This window comes from Oryzias latipes, chromosome 6 (genome assembly GCF_002234675.1).
Source record: "Oryzias latipes chromosome 6, ASM223467v1".
NCBI lineage: Eukaryota > Metazoa > Chordata > Actinopteri > Beloniformes > Adrianichthyidae > Oryzias > Oryzias latipes.
The window spans coordinates 22,125,512-22,146,099 of record NC_019864.2 but is presented as its reverse complement, the minus strand read 5'-3'; the positions used below and the strand labels follow the sequence as shown (position 1 = coordinate 22,146,099).

General features: G+C 41.0%; 1 protein-coding gene across 1 annotated transcript; it reads right to left on the bottom strand.

Moving 5' to 3' along the window:
* Window positions 1-566: 566 nt before the first annotated feature.
* On the bottom strand, window positions 567-20,024 carry man2a2 (mannosidase alpha class 2A member 2). Its single transcript, XM_023955934.1, has 23 exons — window positions 19,895-20,024; window positions 16,765-17,604; window positions 15,585-15,842; window positions 15,337-15,481; window positions 13,479-13,650; window positions 13,132-13,259; window positions 12,632-12,805; window positions 12,056-12,242; window positions 10,502-10,679; window positions 9,995-10,197; window positions 8,112-8,294; window positions 7,705-7,819; window positions 7,533-7,603; window positions 7,284-7,449; window positions 6,794-7,030; window positions 6,453-6,575; window positions 6,075-6,189; window positions 4,810-4,943; window positions 4,561-4,702; window positions 4,176-4,309; window positions 3,205-3,399; window positions 3,016-3,129; window positions 567-1,819 (listed from the first exon to the last, which is right to left on the bottom strand). The coding sequence occupies exons 2-23, from the start codon at window positions 16,894-16,896 to the stop codon at window positions 1,667-1,669; spliced, it is 3,459 nt and encodes a 1,152-aa protein (XP_023811702.1). The 5' UTR covers window positions 16,897-17,604; window positions 19,895-20,024; the 3' UTR covers window positions 567-1,666.
* Between the last annotated feature and the right edge of the window lie 564 nt (window positions 20,025-20,588).

The following is a 20,588-nucleotide window of genomic DNA, read 5'->3' as shown; positions in this document are numbered from 1 at the left end:
ACGGAGATGACTGGCAGGAGTGACGGGACCCGGTGTGACGGGCTGAGGCGGCTGTGCACTACAAAGTTCAACACGGGTAGGCTAAGAGAAGGCGGGCATCGACTTCAGAAGCAGAGGAAAAGGTCTAACACAGCAGGTGCAAAAGGCAGATAGAGAGCCTGAAGACAACAGCGGGCGGATGGTTGGGGGGGCAACAAAGCTGCAGCTTTCTTGCAAGAAACCTGTGTGTGTGTGTGTTTGTGTCAAACTTAGTTTTGACAGGTCACCAAAAGAACAAAAGAAATGAAACCCTGATAACGATCAAAAGGTTTCAGGAAGGCAATTTTGGCAGCAATGTGTTGAAAGTTTAGCAATATCAGTCGATCCCACCGTTAGTGTGCCCCCTTCCCCTCATGAGTGCAGATAACCGTACCTGAACAAAGACAATTATATTAGAGCTACATTCAAAATGCTATAATTGAACCAGTTTGGATAGATTTGAATGAAGCAACTACTTCCTTTTACATTTAAGTCTATTTTTGCTCTAATTTCAGCTTCAGGGTTGTCGGTTTAGCCTTTATTTTTTCATTTAAAAATGAGTCGCTTCTGGAAAGTGTCATTTCATTTTCTAATCACTTCTGAATTCATAAAATTCTTCCACTTTTTTGTGCATAAAAGAAAAAGAAAATTCTTCCACTTTTGCAATATTGTCTGAATGACTCTTTAATTTTCAGTCACCTTAAAGATTTGACTCACTGCTCCATAGAATCCATGACATCAAAGAAAGAGCTACTGGTCCCTGATAGCCGAAAGATATAAACCCTCACAGTAAGTTTTTTTTTTTGTTTTTTTCCCCCCACAGACACGTACTGATATATCTGCTGTATGATATACATGAGGTATAGTCTCTGCTTAAAGTTCTGCTGCATATATGAGGTGCTACACAAAAAAAGGTGCGAGAATAAGCGTGGGACATCTGACAGGTGTGGACCTTCCTTCCAGAAGGTTCTGGATATTAGAACAGAAAAACTGACAACAACAGGAGGGGCCGTCATCCTACAGAGTTTATGATCATCTGAGGACCGACGTGGACGTTTTCATGGAATGAAAAAGATTAAAGGATTTGCAGCTCAATTCTCCTGGCAAAACCCCACATTCTCTGTGCTGCATTCAAGTCTGCCAGAAAATCAAAAAAACAAAGTTACATTGATTGATAAAACAACAAAAAAGCACATAGAAAGCAGCATAAATTGCACTCTGATGTGGCACCCATCCCAGCCCCCCACCACCATTCCTTCTATTTACATTCAGTGGCTTTGTCCTGGATTGAATATCGAAAGTCACAAAAGTGCTTCCAAAGCAGAACACAGAAATTTCAGTTTTGATTGCAGAGACACAAACAAGTTTTCGGTTGCATCTGAAAGCTCTTTGTCGCTCATCCCCATTTGGAAACAGCTGTAAAATGGCATCTGCGGTTAACAGCCGACGCCTGCCCCCTGCTGTGCGGTCTGTCCCGTTGCAGGGAACGCTGCTTCTTCCTGCTAAAGTGTCCGTGGTTCCACTTAAAAAGAAAAAAAAAGAAAATCCAGGACCCGATTCCTGATTGCTTCAGGACGGGACCGGGTTGGACTCAGTCTTCGGTCCAAGGAGTCTGGTTTGTTTTTGCTTCTTTTGGCTGAGATGGCTCTTAGCGCAGCTTGAGCTTGAAGGCTGAGATCTCCATTGGGTCGAGGCTGATGGTGGAGTGGTTGGCCAGAGGAGTACTAGAGTACATCAGAGTCAGAGACACGGGTTGGAGCAGCTGCAAGTCCAGGTTCTTGAAAAGACTGGATACATTCAGCTGCAAAGAACAAAAAGGCACAAAAAAAAAAAGAAAAACAGAAAAAGTTCATGTACAATCAGAAGAAATGACAAAGGCTGCACTATAATCAAAATAATATTATTGCTAGAAAATAAATTCAGTTCGCAATTGTGCATGTTTTTTTACAGTGCACGGTGTTTTGCATCCTGATTTGCTGTTGACCTTGTCAATCAATCTCCTCTGTGTCAGTATCTCCTGTACAGAATGCATGCAGATCGTCAACTCTACACAGATCTGACCGCGAGCAGATCTTTGTTTTCATCAGGTCACCGCCTAAAACAATGGCACTTGGGGGGGGGTGAGGGGGCTAAACTTATTAAACCCACTCTGAAGAAAATCATGTTTTTAAAATGTTCTTGTGGCATTTTCTCTTGATGGAGGACAAACAAAGAAAATTACATTTCAAACTATTCATTTTTTCAAACCATTGTGAATCAGGAGGAGACAAAAAATGCGGTTTAAAAAAAAAACATAGCTATAATTTAGATGCTTTTACGGCAGGCCACGAGCTTCCTGCTCTGCTCCATTCTGATGCAGACAAATAGATCCATGTACGTCTTTGTTTTCCTCGTCTGAGCTGGTCTCTGGATCAAAACTGTACCGCTGGATAGCTCCAATATAGCTCGCCGTTTGTAATGTTAACTGGGGTTGTGAGGGGCTGTAAGCTGGCAGGCGAAACGGATGACGGGAAATGGGAGGGTGAGCTTACTCCACGCCAACGGTCCCACCCACAACTCTGAGGTGAATTTCTAATGAGCTCTGCAGAAACTATGTCCTAGAAAACAACACAGGTTTACTGATTTTGGCTAAAAACTGCAGGATCATAATTAAAAGAGCACTGGGAACGCTTTCACAATAGATGATCGGAGTGGGACTTTAAATTGCTGAATTGGGTGGAGGGGTGTGTTTATTTTGCTGATGGGCTCAGTTGGTTCGGGTGGTGATACTCAACTGCCTTTTTCAACACTTTCAAACTGGACCTATTTTTCTAGGCAGGATTGAACTTTGAGAGTTTAGCCAAGAGAGAAAAGTGTGAAAATACTCGTGTCTGAGTGTAGGAAGCGTGTAGTGAGGGGTTTTACGGCCTTTTAACAGGATTTTTAGAACAGAACTCCTGCAATAAACGAGGGAACACTGTTACAAAATGATCTTGTGTGGTTTCACGCATGGTTCACCTGTCCTTGTGTTGTTGTGCAGTTGAAGCCCAGGTTCTGAGCCTCTATGCTACAATCCAGAGCCAGCCGGTGCAGAAGTAAGGCTGTGTGCGGAGATGGAGTCAGCCCATCTTGCTGCTCACAAAAAAAAAAGAAAAATAAGTCAGTGGAAGTAAACTCTCAAGCCCAATAATCGCAGCGTCTTCTCACCTTGTTCTGGATGCTACGCAGGTTCAGCAAGTGGAAGTCGCAGGGAAACCTGGACATCAGCGGGGCGAAGGTTTTAAGAGGAGGGATGCCGCGTCTTTTGGGCACAACAGGAAGCGGCAGCACCTCGTGGTTCAGGATGGCGCTGGTCATGTGGCTGACTATGGAGGGGAAGCTGTTCGTCGAGCTGTCCGTCCCCTGCAGGAGTGCAGAGACGGATGAAAGCGACTGTGATAAATGACACTTTAATCATCGGGGCATCAATGGTTCACCTCTAGAGATGCTCTGCAGCCACTACTTTAGAAAAGAAAAAAAAAAGACGAAGCTATAATTACTTTGTCAGAGGAGGAGGTACAGGTCTAATTCTACTCCCGGCAGACATGTACTAATCACACATTTGTGATGTCAAATTTCAAATTAAGAGGGTTGTGGCATTTCAGATTTGATGTACTGCAGCAAAGCAAGTGTAGAACCATCAGGAGCTGGATGATAAAACTGCTACCAGTACCATCTATCCTCTGCCAATGCGAATTAATTTACTTGATAAATGATGTCATTAGTTTCTCCCAATAGTGCAGTAATGAAGAAGACGTTTGGCTGCAGCTATGAGGTGGACGGGGGGAGGGGGGGGAGGTAATGCAACTGGAGCTACAACATCAGACACGAGAAAAATCCCTAGTGGCTAAAGCAACATTTACCTCACGAGCTCCATCGCTTAAAATATTAGAGAAGAAAGACCGAAACGAGCAATAGAGTTTGGCAAAGAAGCCATCGTGCTGAAAGTAATGGAGCGGAGAAAAGAAGAGAGGGAAAAGAAAATTAACAAGTGGAGTGATCCCAAAAACCCAGATGGAGAGGTCATCAGTGCTGGAGAATAACAAAAGAGGTGTCGTCCTAACACGGGATGAAGAGCTCATCCCTGCCACTCCCTGCCAGTCGCTCAGACTGAGCCGGGACGTGCCGGAGCTGCTGACCTTGTTACCAGAAGATCTCCTCTCCAGCAGCAGTCGGAAACGGTTTTCCGTCCTCTTGTTGTCTTTTAGGCCCTGGCCCAGTCCTCGGTTATCATCCTGCATCAGTCGCCGGTCCATAATCACTTCCAGCTGGCCTGAGGGGGACGAACGCAGACAACACAGAGATCACTGAAACTTCCCGCCAAGCACTAACAGAACGTGTGGACATATAAAGATAACATGGAATTAGCTCAGCATCAAAAAAGAAATCATGAAGGGTGTGGACTGAGAATCTCACGGGACAAAGATACTTTCAACACATGAAAAAAATGCATTATAAAGACAATTTTCAAGAAGAAATGGCATTAAGTGAAAAGCGCTAGATTTCATGTAATAGGTGACAAACCACTTTCAAAGCTGGTGACCCCCAGAGCCTGAGCTGTGTGCAGAGTGAGCCGGTGCTGGCTGTCCTGGATGTACGCCTGGCTTGATATGGGATAAAAGTTACCCTGCAAGGGGAGCTTTTGGTAAAACCGTCGGGGCTGAATCTGTGAAAACAAATCAAACAAAACAGGTTTGGGTTTGACAGTTTGGGAAGAAAAGCAAATCTTCCTCCCACCGTCTGTGGGGGGGGGGGGGGGGGGGGGGTTCTGACCTGGAAGCCGTTGAGGTCCGTGTAGAAGATATCATCGCTCTTGATGTCGGTGGACAGACGCATTGATAACTCCTTATTTGACTGATCCCTGATGTCTACCATTGTGCTGATGTCTACAGATAAACCATCCACCCCTAAAAAACCATGAAATAACATGTTAAATATCAATAGAAGAAGAAATCTCTCCTTGGATCAAACAGAAAACGGGGCAGAAACAATTTTGCATAGACAAACAAAATGTGTGCATTCTGAGCATCGCTGTCCAATGACAAATGTTGAAACATTATCAATGACAAAAGCAAAAGGACTTGTGTGCAAAGTACTGCATCAATGCACAAAAAAATATAATGCTGGGTAAAAAAGGCTTCGTGAAGCTTCAAAGTTTTTTTTCCTACTTATTGCCAGGAATGGATTTACTGCTTCAAAGCTTTGTTCTAACAAAAACAGCGACCTCTAGTGTCCAACTGAGATTATTGTTTCAATCCGCATGAACGTTTACAATATAGTGTGGTATTTGCAACTACATTTGCTTTTGGTTACAGAGTGGCTGTAGGGTATTGTCAGTCAATCTCCTCTGTGCCATGTCTCCTGTACAGAATGCGCTTAGTTTCTCAAATAAACATAAATGTTCAATATCAGGCCGATTTTTGGTTTCATTCTTTAAAGACCCACTCAGAGGAAAATCCTATTCTTAACATGTTCTTGTGGCATTTTTCTCATGACAGAGGGCATAAATTAAAAAAGTTACGCTTAAAATAGCTTTTTCGAGTATTTCTTTATTCAAATCACTGTGAATCAGGAGCAGACAAAAAAAAAACCTGTTTAAAAAAGAGCATATTTGTTTAGTAGAAAATACTTTGGACGGGGCACAAGCTCCCTGCTCTGCTCTGATGCATCCACTTGCAGAAAAATTGATCCATGTTCGTTTTCCCTGTGTGAGCTGGAATCTGACTACAAATTGTACGGCTAGATAGCTCCAGTTTTGCTGCACCGGGCTGTAAGCTAGCAGGAGATCATGTAAACAGAAAGCACTGAGCGGCTGGGTTGCTCCGTGTAGTGAGGCTTTCACAGCTTTTAAACAGCTATCATTTTTCTAAAAGCAAAAGTGGACTACTTTGCCGATTCTGTCTGATGTGGGTTATTTTTAAAAGCAAATTTCATGATAAAGGAGGGAGCACTGTGTTGATGACACACTACAAAGAAGTCATTGACAGATCTTGATTAAATGCAAACTGTCAAACACACTGGTTTTGCGTGTTTCGTACCTGGCACGTTGTGTATGCGGATGGTCTGCTCAAAGTGCTGATAGTGCGCCACCACCTCTGAGAAAAGAGGCCCTTCAACCACACGCACCACAGGCGGCTCTTTCTGGTTGTAGGGCTATAAGAAAAAAACAAAAAAAAGACCAAGAGCAGCTTTGAAGACAACATGTGATAAAAAGGGTACAGAACAAGCAAAACTAATCCTTTACACTTTTGTATTTTTTATTTTTTTTATCCAGTGAAGATGAAGGAGCAGCAAGCCTGCCTGTATTCCTGCCCCAGGCTTCCCAGCAAGAAATAATGAGACGGATACCCCAGGGAGACCATCAAAGCCTTTTTTGAGAGACGAGTTAACATCTGATATGCAACAAGGGGGAATACCTTTGGTTTTCCATCCGGCAGGAAAAGGTAAGCTCCGCTTTTGTCTTTCGAGGGACTGGTGCCATAGACCATGAACTGAATCTGAACTTTTACTTCCTTAGAATCATCCTTTCGCTTGATACTCTGCACATGAAGAAGCAACACAAAAGGGAAAATAAAAACACGCACAGATGAAAGAGTGTTCCAGCAGCAACCCAAAAAAAAGGGGGAAGTTTGCTGGGATCTCTGTGCAGAAACAGCTGCCTGCTTTGCTTCCTAATGAACTCATTGATCAAAGCTAAATCAGATTAGCCCAACCTCGGTGGAGATGGGAAGTCAACGGAAGCAGATTAAATGCAAACCTCCAGCAGCCCAGTGCTTCCAGAGAAACCCAGAGTGAGGAACTGGCTGCTGATGTAGAAGCTCTGAGGGTCGGCCAGCTGGGAGTGGACAGGAAGTGGGTCGGAGGCCCGAGCTGTGACGCTGCGGCTGGACAGCCTGAGCAGAGTGTCGGAGCGGAGCGTCATGGGAGAGTCCGCAGAGTCGTACAGATGGAAAACTGCCAAACCGAGCGGCGGCAGACGAGCCATGAACGTTGCCTGGACACACAGTTGGACATAAATATTTAAGTGATCCATAAAAAAAATGTTGGATTCATTTCTCCTGATAATTGGAGCGGCAGGCCGTGACCATAAGGTGTTTAAAGAGTGCCAAAGTAAAAGTGGGAACAAGAGACTGTTAACAAGTCTCCGGATTTTCCTCCGTTTTAATTGAATTCTGAATAAGCATTTTTGTGTGTCGCTTCCCTCTAAAATGCTCCAGAAGAAAGAAATCTGAGCTTCGCCATCTCACCTGGAACACCTCGGCGCTCATTTGGGTAGCAGAGCCCCACTGAGCACTCAGCTGCACCGGGAGAGTCTGCCCGTCCTCTGTGAGGACCCGCACCCGGACCGTGTTTACCAAAACCTTCACCAGGCACAACCGCTCCTGCTCAATAGGGTTGAATACAACCAGGTACCTGGTGAAGGGAAAGAGTCATGAAAAGCTCAGGATGGTGGATGAGGGGACCAAACAGGAGACGTAAAGAAAAGCAGATTATACCTTGGTCCTGCTGGGTCCAATTCGATTAAAGTGCGCTGAGGCAAAGCATCCTGAGTGGCTCGCCTGTCGTCCTAAAGACAGAAATCCTTCTTAAACAGGAAAAAGCCTTGCGTGCAGAGCCTTTTTTTTCCCCTATATTCAAGCTGGTAACAATGTCCACATCTCATCTCACCGTCTCCAAGAAAGCCTCCGTTTGGTAGAAGCGATAAAAATCTCTGTTTTTCATCACCAGGAAATGAGCAGCGTTAATGATTACTCTCTTCAAGCCGATTAGGGAGCGCAATAATCTGAAGGGGGGTAAAAGGAAGAAGCTGAGAGAAGTGTTCACAGAAGACAACCAGACACCGAAAGTTTTCAACATTTGCCAACAAAAAGAAAAACCCAGAAAAGTCACTGAAATGATTTCATATTCTCAATAGGGAGAAGAAATGGATAAATGCTTAAAATCATTATTTACTATCAAATAATTGTGTTTTTTTTTCAAGTTTTTGGTTGAAATGCGTCTGTATTAACTCAATGCTAAGGGTTTTTGTTTTGTTTTTTGTCATTGATGCTCATTTTAAAGCTTTCCACTCTTACTTGTTGCCGTAGTCGATGACGACGTTCTCCTTTGCGGTCCCTGTTATGGCATCGTGGTGCTGGAAGAGTCCAACCGCCCGTCTGGCATCGACCAGCAGGGAATAATCTGTTACCGGGTAGCGCCCCTCCATGCCCTCATGTCGAGCAGTGGCAACCGCCAGACTGTAGAGGATTTCTGCCCCCCTGCAGGACAGAAAAGGAAAAGGAAAAAAAAAGTCATCCATGCGCGTCATCACAGTAAGTCTATTCTGTCATCAATGTGAAATTTCTTTTAGTTAAACTTTGGAAAGCAGACTTGGGTTGGTTTTGTTAAACTTCAATCATTTATCAGACACACAAAATCATCCGGTCATAAAACCAAACGTAGAACTAATTGCTTTCAAATGGTCTAACAGAGTGCTCCAGCTGCACACAGCAGGATCTATGGTCACGGTGCATTAAACTGGCTAAATACACTCAAGAATACAAAAAGTTTGTCTGTTTGTTTGCTTGCTTGCTTTGGACAAGAAAAAAAACTGTAAAAACTGATTTCTTTAAAGGGGTTACTTTGTGTAATTTCTTTAAAATGGAAAAACTGCTATTTCTATATTGTAATACCATAAAACCTTACTTTATTAACTAAAGGAGGTTAGGGCTACAATGGCCCAATAACATGGAAATTATATGAATTATAAGTGTAAAAACTGAGAAGTCATTTAAACACATTTGGAAGTAAATAAGCTCAGTTTTTACCGATAAAGGGTCAAATTTATTATTTATAACAAAGAAAGACAATAAATAGTTTTCATGGTGTGGTCCCAAAAGCCAGTAAACTACACAAAATACTACCCAGAAGAAATAGAGGAAGGGTAACTGGTAGGAACAGGACTGCAGAGCTTCCAGCACATTATTTAACACATAAACCTCATCATGAGCACACCACAGTGATAAATATAAATAAAATGATGTCCAAGTCCTTCTAATGAAGTAGACAGATTGTTCAGACTCAAAACAAAGTCCATTTAACTGCAGACAGACAGGAAAGACACCAAGAGGCAAGAAAACAAACACCTGGGAAAGCTCCATCAATTTAATATTGCATCGTCAAATGAGTTTTAGTCCCTGTTTCTATCTTGCTTTTGCTTAGCTTCATCAAACTGCATGCATGTTTGAGTTTAGTTGCTAAAAACGCTGAACTTCTAAACGTAGCCATGACAAAAACAAAGAAGAAAAAAAGCACAATTGACAATGTCCCATTCTGACTTTCAAAGTCCCACTCCAATCATCTTTTGAGAGTTATGAGAGTCAAGAGTTATGATTATGCCGTTTTAACCCAGAATTTAAAAATTGTGTTGTTTTCTAGGACATAGTTTCTGCAGAGAAATTCAACTCTGAGTGGAGCAAGCCCATCTGCTTACATGCTCTCCCACTAGCTTACAGCCCCTCACAACCCCAAACTAACATTACTGGAGCAACAAATATGTGGAGCTATCCAGCTGTACAGTTTTGATCCAGATATAAGCTCAAAAGAGAAAAACAAAGACGGACATGGATCTATTTGTCTGACAGTGGATGCATCAGAATGGAGCAGAGCAGGGAGCTCCAGGCCTGCCATTGAAGCTTTTACATCACACCTGCTAGCTTTTTCAAACAGCATTCTGGCGTCTGTTCCTGATTCACGATTTGAGTAAAGAAATACTCAGAAATGCTATTTTAAACCCAATTTTCTTTATATGTGTCCTCCATCCTAAAACAAAATGCTACATGAACCTGTTCATAGCACAGTTCTCAACTGAGTGGGTCTTTAAACAAGCAGAAGTTTTCAGTCCCACAAAAACACATCAAATAGTAAAGATAAATTAAACAGGTATATTTAGCAGAAAGAGAAAATAAACGAGCCTCACCTGAGGTGGGACTCAATCACACGGTCCAGGCTTTTGTAAAAAGGTCGCGACGTGTAATAACCAGTCCAGTAGTGGTCTTCCCGGTCTGCATAAGCAAAGAAGTCTCCACTAAGCACAGGGAAGTCAGCCGGTCGGGATCCAGCGGCGGCTCCGGTTGTTTTGTACAAAGCACTGAAGTAGTCCGTCAGAGTCCCAAACTGAGCCTGAAGGGGACAGGTGACAAGACGGAAAGACAGAAAGAGATGCTTACTCAAACAGAGCAGAGGAAATCATCTCTTTCATTGGTATGCATGGGCCTTTTATCTTACACTGCATCTTCTGAGGCTGACAAAAAAAAGCATGACAGTTTCTGTGTTCTGTCAGCAAGTTTAAAAAGCTCCTGCATAATTCTTTTTTTTTTTCATTGCAATGCTTGGCACCCATTCATCCTGAAGCACAAACTCTATAAAAAAAATACATGAATGTTACAAAGCAATATACGTGACAGTTAACAAATCATCTTTTCACCTGTACGTGCAGCTCAGGGTGAGAATTCATGTAGTCGAAGAGCTTCTGATAATTGATGTACTGTTGATCCCACTCCAGGGACTTATCGTAGCGGAAGTCGTCTCCCAGGGGGACGAGGAGGACCTTGCTGCGGTACAGTTTGGACTTTTTACGGTACTGATCCAGGAGCAGCTGGGCCCTGTGTGAGACAGGGAAGAGAGCAAAACGTCAGTGTAGTGAGGAAATCATTGTTAGCCTAAAAAAAACAAAACAATAAAAGCCAACTCAAGCCCCGGAGACATTTTCCACAAACTCGTATTCCAAAAGAAAAAGGCTTTTTAATGTGGCCTCAAAACTCTGAGCAGCTCCTCGGTGTATTCTCACTGTCTGGCTGCAGTCACTGGCTTTGGTCCACGTTGACTTGATGAAGACACCATTACACAGTTGCAAGAGCTCAGACTAAATCTTTTAGGAGGCGTTTGCTGTTGGAAATAAACTATGCTAAAAGAAAAAGACGCTTTACATCATAAAATATGTTAAAATTTCTATGTCTTCATTGGTTGTTTCTGCATGGCTGCAACAAGATTTCACCACAAAGATTCATAAGAAACATCCCAACACTGCCGGATCGTATTAGAACATGACGTTTAACATGGCAAAAGGCTGAACTGCAGCCTTTTAAGCAGATGGGCATGCACAGCAGGAGACCAATAAATGAATTTAGCCTCGACTCCACAACACCCACTCATCCACAAAATGTAGAAAAACCAAGTATTTGCATAATTGGAGCATATTTGTTGGTAAAAGCTAAATCATTGCAGCAAAATGTTTGGTATAACATCAACTGAAAATACCTTTTGAACATCTAAAATGCAAGAACCAATGCACTTCAAAATGTTATCTAATGTCAATTAGCATTTGTCTAAACCTCTAAACAATAAAAATCCTGCTTCATCTCTGTGCCTGCAGGAAACCAGAGTTGTGCCTCAGCCACAACTGCCCTTACAGGTGGAAACAGACAAACCTGTCCGGGGTATGCAGGCGGCACGCTCAAGCATTTTAAGGTCATAGACCACCTGGTGAGCCCATAGAGCAAAACTGTTCCTACACATTTTTTCTCTGGACATTTTGCTAACGACAGGTTGCAGTGAACACTTGAACGAGTGAGTAAAAGGTGAAGTAGGTAAGACAGATGTTTCTTTTTTTTTTTAACCCTGCACACTGGGTTAATGATGTTCATTAGAAAGGTGCAGCCTGACTGTTAGAAAATTAGGAAATTAGACATAGAGTAGTTGTGTGGGCGTCCTACGGACACTTGCATATCACCTGCACACCACGGCTGTGCAGCATTTGCATGCAGTCAACAAGGAGCCAATGCGTGGACTTTACTGACGACTAGAGAGTGGCATAAAGATACCACAGCTGTACGTCATAAGTGCATGTAGCTCAAGTGATCCTAACAAATTGCTCACGGGTTCCTCAAGGGAACTGCTAGACACACCCATGCTCCTTATAAGATGCACCCGCACCCATCTACGACCTTTCACGACCCCGGACAACCCAAAGACTGCTCACCTCTCTGCCACGTTGGCCTCAACTATTGGTTTCGGTGGGACTTTCCAAGGGCAGTTAATGCGACCTCCAGGTAACCTCTTGAAGTCAAACTGGCAGCAGATCTTTGGATCAGGTCCGCAGGTGTGAGGAACATCATAGCTGTAGAACGGCATCATGTGGCAGAAGATATCTGTGCTGGACCCTGTGTCTGTTCAGACAATGAGATCAACTCAAAAGGCAGTATAAAAGTAGAAAAAGAATCAACTGAAAGGCAGGCAGCTCCTTTGAGCGATTTCCCACTTTTAAAAGTTTACACAGCCTGCCGATCAAAAACACAGAAAAAAAAATGTGGTTTTAGCATGAATTCAAAAACCTCAAATAAATCCTCTCAAATGATTCTGTTGAATAAATCCTTCCAGTTTGAAGAGAAGACACTTGACTCATTCTGAGATAATAATGAAGGGAGCTTTTCAGAAGCCATTAAATAGCAAGTTTTGAGGAAAAATTCAATTTTAAGTGCCTCAGTAAAAGGTCAACTTAACAACAAGCGTGTGGACAACACTGAGTAGATGGCATTGCTGGCTCTGGTCCACTCACCCCACGCCTGCCTCCACATAAACTCCAGATTGCGTGTGGAGGAAAAGTGTTTTTTAATAGAGTAGTGGATCCTCTGGATGAGCATGCTGGTCAGGTTGGACTTCTTCAGCAGGTAAGGCATAGTGGCGCTGTGACCGAACGGGTCTACAGCCCACCCGCTGCGGGGGGTTACACCTGTGACAGCAAGCAGAAGGCAAATAATTCAAGTAAACGACTGGAAAGAGAGCAAAATGCATTTAAAGAAAATCACTCCCCACAGCAGGATGCACTGAAAGTACCACAAATCATTTTGTCACCCACAGAGCCTGATGCTACGTCTGTTGCATGCGAGATGACGAGTCTCAATTTCATTGTGGCGCTCCATGAAGATTGGTAGAATTTAAAATTCTATAATAGTGGCTGTGAGGCTGTGTAACGTCAGACAAATATCTCAGCTCCATCCTTCTGAATTGAAATGAAAGCTTCTGCAAACATGGACCCTTAAAGATTCAAGTAAATACCTATATTTCTTTCCAGCCACTGATGCCCCTCGATGAGCTGGTCGATCATCGCAAAATAGTGAGCATTGGCTTCATCCGTCATCACCCAGCCACCAGTCACAATCTCCAGCTGCCCTTCGAGGATCAGCCTGTTGAAAAGACCAAGATTAAGAAAGCAAAATCAGGATAATCCTGAACTAAGTCCCTCTAAACAGGTGTCGCACTATTTTTAGATCGTCCACAACCTGCCTGGAAATTCCGTCCAAGGTGTCAGCTATTGTACTTACAGTAGGGCTCGCCTGCCTCAACTAATTCTTTTGAGAGGCAATAATTGGCTTAACAGTGTGCTTCCAACAGCAAAAACTCACTTTCGCATGGCCTCTTGTTTTTGCGGCTCAGCAGTCTCCCACCACTTGGAGAAATAGGAAATCTCTGACCAGATGAACTTCCTGCGAGGATCCTCTGCCAGCTTCACCACCATGTTGTTCAAGATGTGCTGCGTCTGGTCTGTGAAGTACTTGTCAAATGTTTTGATCCAACCTAACAGAACAGTAAAGACAAGGTTAGGCATCCTGCAAACCTGGAGTCCTGCAAGCTGGTTTCTTTTTTTTAAAAGCAAGTCAGTGAAGTGGTTCATAGAAAAAGGCGACAGTAGAAAAGAAATAGGGAGGTGTTTATGGAATCTGACAGGACTGCTGTATTCCAGCTCTTTTTACAACTAAAACTGCTTATAAAACCTTAGAATGTATATTTTTTTTTAAAACAAAATAAAAATTAGAGAAAAGAATAATCCCAAATGAACAATGTCCAGGTTTGTACATCCACATATTAACAACTGTCAAGTTGGGAAACAAGTCACTGGCTGGTAAACAGGTTACTTTTTTTTCCCTTTCATGAAGCATCGGGAACATCAGCAACACAAAATCCTGTACCGAAAACAACACAATCCTACAACTTCATGAATGAAAGGGAGCAGTCAGAAGAACAATGTTCTTCTTTCTATGCCTGCCCCCTCTAAATCAAGAAACTTGTATATGTTTACATCGTTTAGATGGCCCCACACTTGGCCAGTCACAATCAATACAATAATACAAACAAAAACAAAATAAAGGCAAAGTGAAATTATTTACATTTTACATAACTCTCCAATTTGATTCTCCTTTACATATTTTAAACTGGAAAATATGTGTACAACTTTTCTCATCATTTTGTTGTAGATTCCAGAGTTTAACACCCACAAAAGAAAAACATTTGTTTTAAAGTGGTGCAAGTATCTGGGAACTTAAAATTAAATCTCCTCCTAAAACCAAAATCTTAAGTAAAATCTGGCAGTGCTCTATTTTTTACTTTAGACATACCTAACAGAGTATGTTGTTCTATCAAGTCTTCAAATTTTAGAAAACTAGATTAATAAATAATAAATTCGTGCTTTCCCTGTACCCAACTTTATTTTTTATTCGAATAATTTGTTTCTGCAACAAAGGGGATGGTATTATATTTGATTGAAACCTCAGTCAAAAATAACATTTCAGCCACTCTTTGAAATTAATTGCTTCTGTTTTCCCATATAAATATGCAAATATATGCCATGCAAATATTTTTCCATTATTGGGAACAAAGCTCTCTATTGTGTTGGCATCACGCCAGTAATAAGGACAGCGCTGGACAGAATTTAAATACCTTCTTCAACCATTTTAAAAGCATTTCCAGTTGTCCTTTAATGATGATTATGCTGTTTTTAGACTAAATCAAAAACCTGCGTTGTTTTCTAGGACCTAGTTTCAGCAGAGAAGTTTATCAGTAATTTGCCTCCGATTTGGTGGGTGGGACCGTTGGTGCGGAGCACCCAAACCCCCTCTTGCCCTCCCGGTTCCTAAGAACAGGGAGATTATGGCCGTCAAATGTATGTCCTACGTTACAAAGAAAATCTTTTTTAAAACTGCTTTTTTTGTTTGCTCCTGATTCCCAAACCTTTGAAGAAAGAAATACTCAGCAAAGTTCACTTGAGTTTAATTTTCTTTATACATTTCCTCCATCTTTGGAAAAATGCCACAACAGCACGTTCTAAACACTGAAAACATAATTCTCATAATTTAGAGAGGGTCTTTAAAAGACTACAACATCCCACTCCAGTTTTTTTTTCCTTACCAAATGGCTTTTATGTACAAACCTGATGTATTGTTCGACCTTAAAGAGAGGTATTTAATTTTGAACAACATTGCTCACCTGGGTCATTGTGAGAATGAGGGATGACAAAGACTTGAAGTGGCTCATTATCCCATTCATTTGCTTCATAGGTAATGTCAAAGCCCTGTTTCCATACACCTCCATCAGGGTTGTCAAACTTAAGCAGGGAGTACACATCCAGCATCTAAAATAAACATCGAAATATTAATAACCAGTTCAAAATAAATAAAAGCTAAATGACAACATTATTGGCAACTCTGCTGTATTTTCTCTTTTTATTTTTTTACCTGAACATCCGTTTGATCGCGGCTGACCGAGGCGAACTGGCAATCCTGGGACTTGATGGCGAGATAAGTGGGACGCCGGTCGAAGGGTAGGACCCAGGAACCATTGGCACTTCGGAAAGGCAGGTGGCCGCTGGGAGACACAGCTCCTGTGTCTGTTAGCTCCATCACAGAGTCCTTTATGTGGCTAATGATTTGATGGTTTTCCTCCAGGAGCTGCTCTAGCTGCTCTATCCGGTTCTGCAGGACTGAGATTTGGCTCTTAAAAAAATAAAATAAAAAGTCACTTCGTTGTACCACTTTGATTATCTACATAGCTTTATACTAGGCCTGCACAATATACCGCAAATTTATCGTTATCGCCACATCAAGCTGTGCAATATGCATACCGCAAAAGAGGGCGAAAATCGCAATAAATGGTTACCTTGACCCTTGCGCTATCCTAGGCACTTTAACATTGGGAGTTGGGTCATCTAGACCCACTAGACAGTGCTCTGAACCTTTTTTCTTCAATGATTTGTGATCTTCACTGGTGTCCATGGATTACATGAAATCTTTCCACCTTTATCCACCTTTGTCATGGTAGGGAGAACACGTCAATGTAAGGGTGGGGGTCATCTAAGATAGCACAAGGGTTAAATGTGCTAAAACAATCTCATGGCAGCTTGAAATATTGGATAAATGAAATAAATCCCTTTATGCATTTAACCAATCGGAAGGACCCGTTTACGTTGTTGATCAATCAGATGAGCCCTTTTATGTTTGATGTTTGCCTCCTACGTCGACAAGGGTCATTTGGAGTATAATTTTTATACTGTTGCATTCAAATGGAAATGATGTTTTTGGTTGGTTTGATATTTGTTTATATACTGCAAATTATATCGTTATCGCAATATTAATCACCAATATCGCGAGTTTTCCTCATATCGTGCAGCCCTACTTTATACTAATCTAAAACACAGAAAATATTTTCAAAGACGTCTGATTAAAGAAATACATTTTGTTGTTACTGAAAAAAAAATGTACATTTGATTTTTAGGTGAATATTTATAATATTTTAAAATATTTATTCACTGCAGCTGCCCAAAAAATACGGAAAAATAAAAGTGCAGAAAAAAATTCCAGCAACAAGTTAAATCCTTTATTTTAAAAAAAGAAATAAAAAAGGATCAGCTCTTCTCACCCGTGGAAAGTTTCCTCCGTTCTGTCGTCTTGCAGGGTCATGCTGGACTCGATCCAACATCAGATACAGCGAGAACACTGCCACACAGAATATAGCCCCTCCACACACTGTCACTTGTTTCCTTAGCTTCATCCTTCCCGTACTGTGGTTCCCTGACTAATGAATGTTTTGTTTCAAGCACAAACGGGTAGAAAAGGGCTCTAGAAAATGGTAATGCAATCCATTACAGTGCATTAAAAAAAACGATGGAGAGTTGGAGTCCCACTACTGCGATGGTTGCAGCCTCCCTTCACCATACTGGACAGCAAAATGACAGGGGACTGCAGTTGTAGCAGTAAAGAAGGACACTCAATCTGTAACCTTTCAGCTCTGGCCCAAGCACAGCCAGCGGGGGGTCTCCTTCAAAGTGGTCCTTGTGTTCGACCGCAAAAAATGATGGGACTGAAGCAGAAGGGGGGGAAAAAAGTACCAAACAGGAAGGGAACAAACAGTGAAACTAGTGTTCGTGCATCTTGATGTACGTTAGTGTGTGTTTTCTCGCAGAGTCCTCAGAAGAGCTTCATCCACCTGTACAGTCCTTTTCTTGCTCAAATGACCGTCGGAGTCGTATGAGTTTGTAAACTGCGCATCGGAGAAAAACACTGATTTGGCTGAGAGGAGCAGCAGATTTTTAATCAAGCCTCAAATCTGCCCACGAGCAGCTCCAGGAATTAAAATGAGACAAATGTCATTCTTCCCTCAGTGCCGTGGTGACTGCATATCTGCTTTGGCAGCACGGTCGGGGCATCTGTTGTGGATCCCAAGAGCCAAGTTTAAGTCACATGAAAGGCTCCTCTTCAGCTGTTGGGGAAATTTTGAGATGAATTTAACATGCATAACTAAACATTCACCCCACCATTTTTTTAAAAAGACAAACAGCCACTGATTAAAAAAAAATAAAAAAACAGAGCCAAATTCTTCTCTGAATCAGACTGGTAACACAGAAGGATAAATGTGGCCATGAAGAGAGCTCTGTTTTCTTTAATAGGCAGAGCCACAGAGGCCAAATGGGAATTTCATGAGCTTTCCCTTCAGGTCGCTTTGCATTTAGGCCAGTGTCCCGAGGGGGGAAAAACAACACAGAAAGGCATTACACCACTCGATCTGATCTTTTCTTTTGTTTTGTAGACTTACAGCAATGCATTAGAGTTTTCTGGCAACAGTGGGCTAGCTTTCAAAAAACGCCACACTGTGAATTGGAACAGTGGTCAGAAATAAGCATGATGTCATGAAAAAGATGTTGATGAGCCAAAAACAAACTGGATATACATAGTTTGTTAGATGCAACACAGGAAAACTGTGAAGGATTGTATCAATATTGAGGACCTGGAAGAAGAAAACTTCTTATTACTCATGGATGTTAAACTTAGGTACATTTATAAATTAAATGTTTAAAAAAAGTTTTTTTTTAAATTAAGTTTAATTTAAACAAAAGGGTTCTAACCAAATGCACCTCCAGTTTGTATAAGAAGTATATGACAGAAGCCTTGATGTCATTTAAAAATCTGTTTGAAACAAAAAATGTTCAGCTTCCATCTGTTTGCTCAACTTCAGAAAAATCTTTTTAAGATTTTAAATCTTTAAAAAAATAATCTTTTAAGATATGTGTACCATGACCATTGTCTACAGGAAGAACAACTAAAATCTTCACATGATCTTAAGCCATTTAAATAGCATGTAGTTAAATCAACCTAATTAAACTGCCCTTGAAATAAACCATAAGGAAGTTAAATGTTGAGAAGACACCAGATTGAAAATTTGTAACTACATATAGTTGGTGCATTTTGAAAAAAAAAAAAAAAAAAATCTGTTTATTTTACTCCCAGGATTTTAACACCAAAAACTGAACTGGGTCCAATTTTTCAAACTTTTTTTTTTACATTCCAACAGTTTACGGCTCTTGTGTTTATCTAAGCATCTTAGAAATAGGTGAAAGATCACAGCTTTTGTTTGATCAATGGTCAATAACTAACTAAGGTAATTGGACAAGATTTTCCATAAAGGAGTTTCTGATCAAAAAGAAAGCTGCTCCCAATTATATTTATGGTTGTTATGATTAGAAAAGGGAAAAGAGAAAAAGACCCTCAAGCTCTTGTGCTGCCCTGGAGGGCAATTATCAATGAGACTAAGAGGAGGAGGGGTGGACAAACATTCATATAAAGTTCAAAGGAAAAATGTGAGATATATTGGGCTTAAAGCAGTCTAATTTAGCTGGATTGCTGAAGAATTTTACACTTAACTCTGTGTGTGTAAATCCATAATTATAATCCAGTCACTCGATAGGCTGAAGCCATTTTAGTATTTCATCTCAACAACATGGAACACTTTTTAGGAAAAGTAGTTCCAAAATAAACTGGAGGCTCATTTCCTCGACATAAAGAACAAACCAGGTTGTCAAGCTGTAGAGAATGAAACAACAAAAGACTTCCGCATTCACGTGACAGCAACTGATCCTAATCTCCTCACCAAGTCTCCCTATTGATTATCAGCATAAAATAACAGCTCAAACTGCATGATCATGTGCACAAATATGTTACGTTTTACGACGATACAGCACTAAAACCGCATTTAGTTAGTGACTAACTAAACTAAGACTAACTTAGTCTTAGCAGGGCTAGCAAAAAAGCAAATAAATGATCGACTATAATGATGAATATATTTTGAACATTATATCGAAATTATCCAACATAAACCCAAAAAAGGCTAAACGTACATTAACCCGATAATAACAGTCAGTGTGAAATGATCTCATCCACTCGAAACTCTGCAACAATATTTGATAATCGTGCCGCAATGACCTGAGCTAGCAAGATATTAACTACTATATCTGTCCCATCGAGTTAGTTTGTTGTCCTTAAAACTGAAAACTTGCTAACTATTCTTGATAAACAATTGCCTCACGGACCTGCCAATTCGCCCGGAACGACACCAAATACTCTCATGAGGGACGAAGCAATACGTGTCTATCATTCATTTGCTAACCATTCACTTTCTATCAAAAATCGAAAATATAACCACGCTAGAATTTCTGTTTGCAATTTCTCTCAAGTAAAATAATAAAATAAAACATGCATGCATTATATAACGTTACCTATAAATGGTCGGGTGTCCAATAAGAGCGCAGAGTTTACTCTGTGGACTTATTCAGATGCAGGTTGACAGATCAGCTACTAGGCTAGCAGGTTAGCTCATTTAGCTTAGCTGTTAGCGCCGCTGAGCCGTCGCAAAGCCTTATGGGAACAGAGGTTTTTATTTTAATTTTATTTTTTGGTGTGTCAACATAATTGTGCCTTACACCGTTGCAGTCGAGTAGAAGAGCACATAATATTTATTTATTTGTTCACATTTATTCACATTTCAATTTATTTAAAGTGTTATTGTATTTAAAGGTACAAAACACGTAATATATTACGATTAGGAGTAATTATATTGGCATCACAATACAGATGTGGGGGAAAAACGTGTGTGATGTAAACTTTCTACTCATTGATTAATCATCCAGTCTGATCTATGTATAGATACAAAGGCTTGTTTTTTCTGTTTTTGTTCTCTTGTTTAGTATTTCTTGTTTTGATTGTTTGAAATAAACCAATTCCCAAATCGAAATTTCCAAATGTATATACTTTTCCGTAGATTTTTTTAATTAGAGGAAAATTAACTTATCAAGCTAAAATCAGTGTGATTGTTCAATTTCAGCTTAGATTTGAGTTTGTAGTTTTGATGGTTCCTTCTGCAACTCTGTTAGTTTGTGTAAGCAAGAGATGAGTTAACATTTCAATAATTCA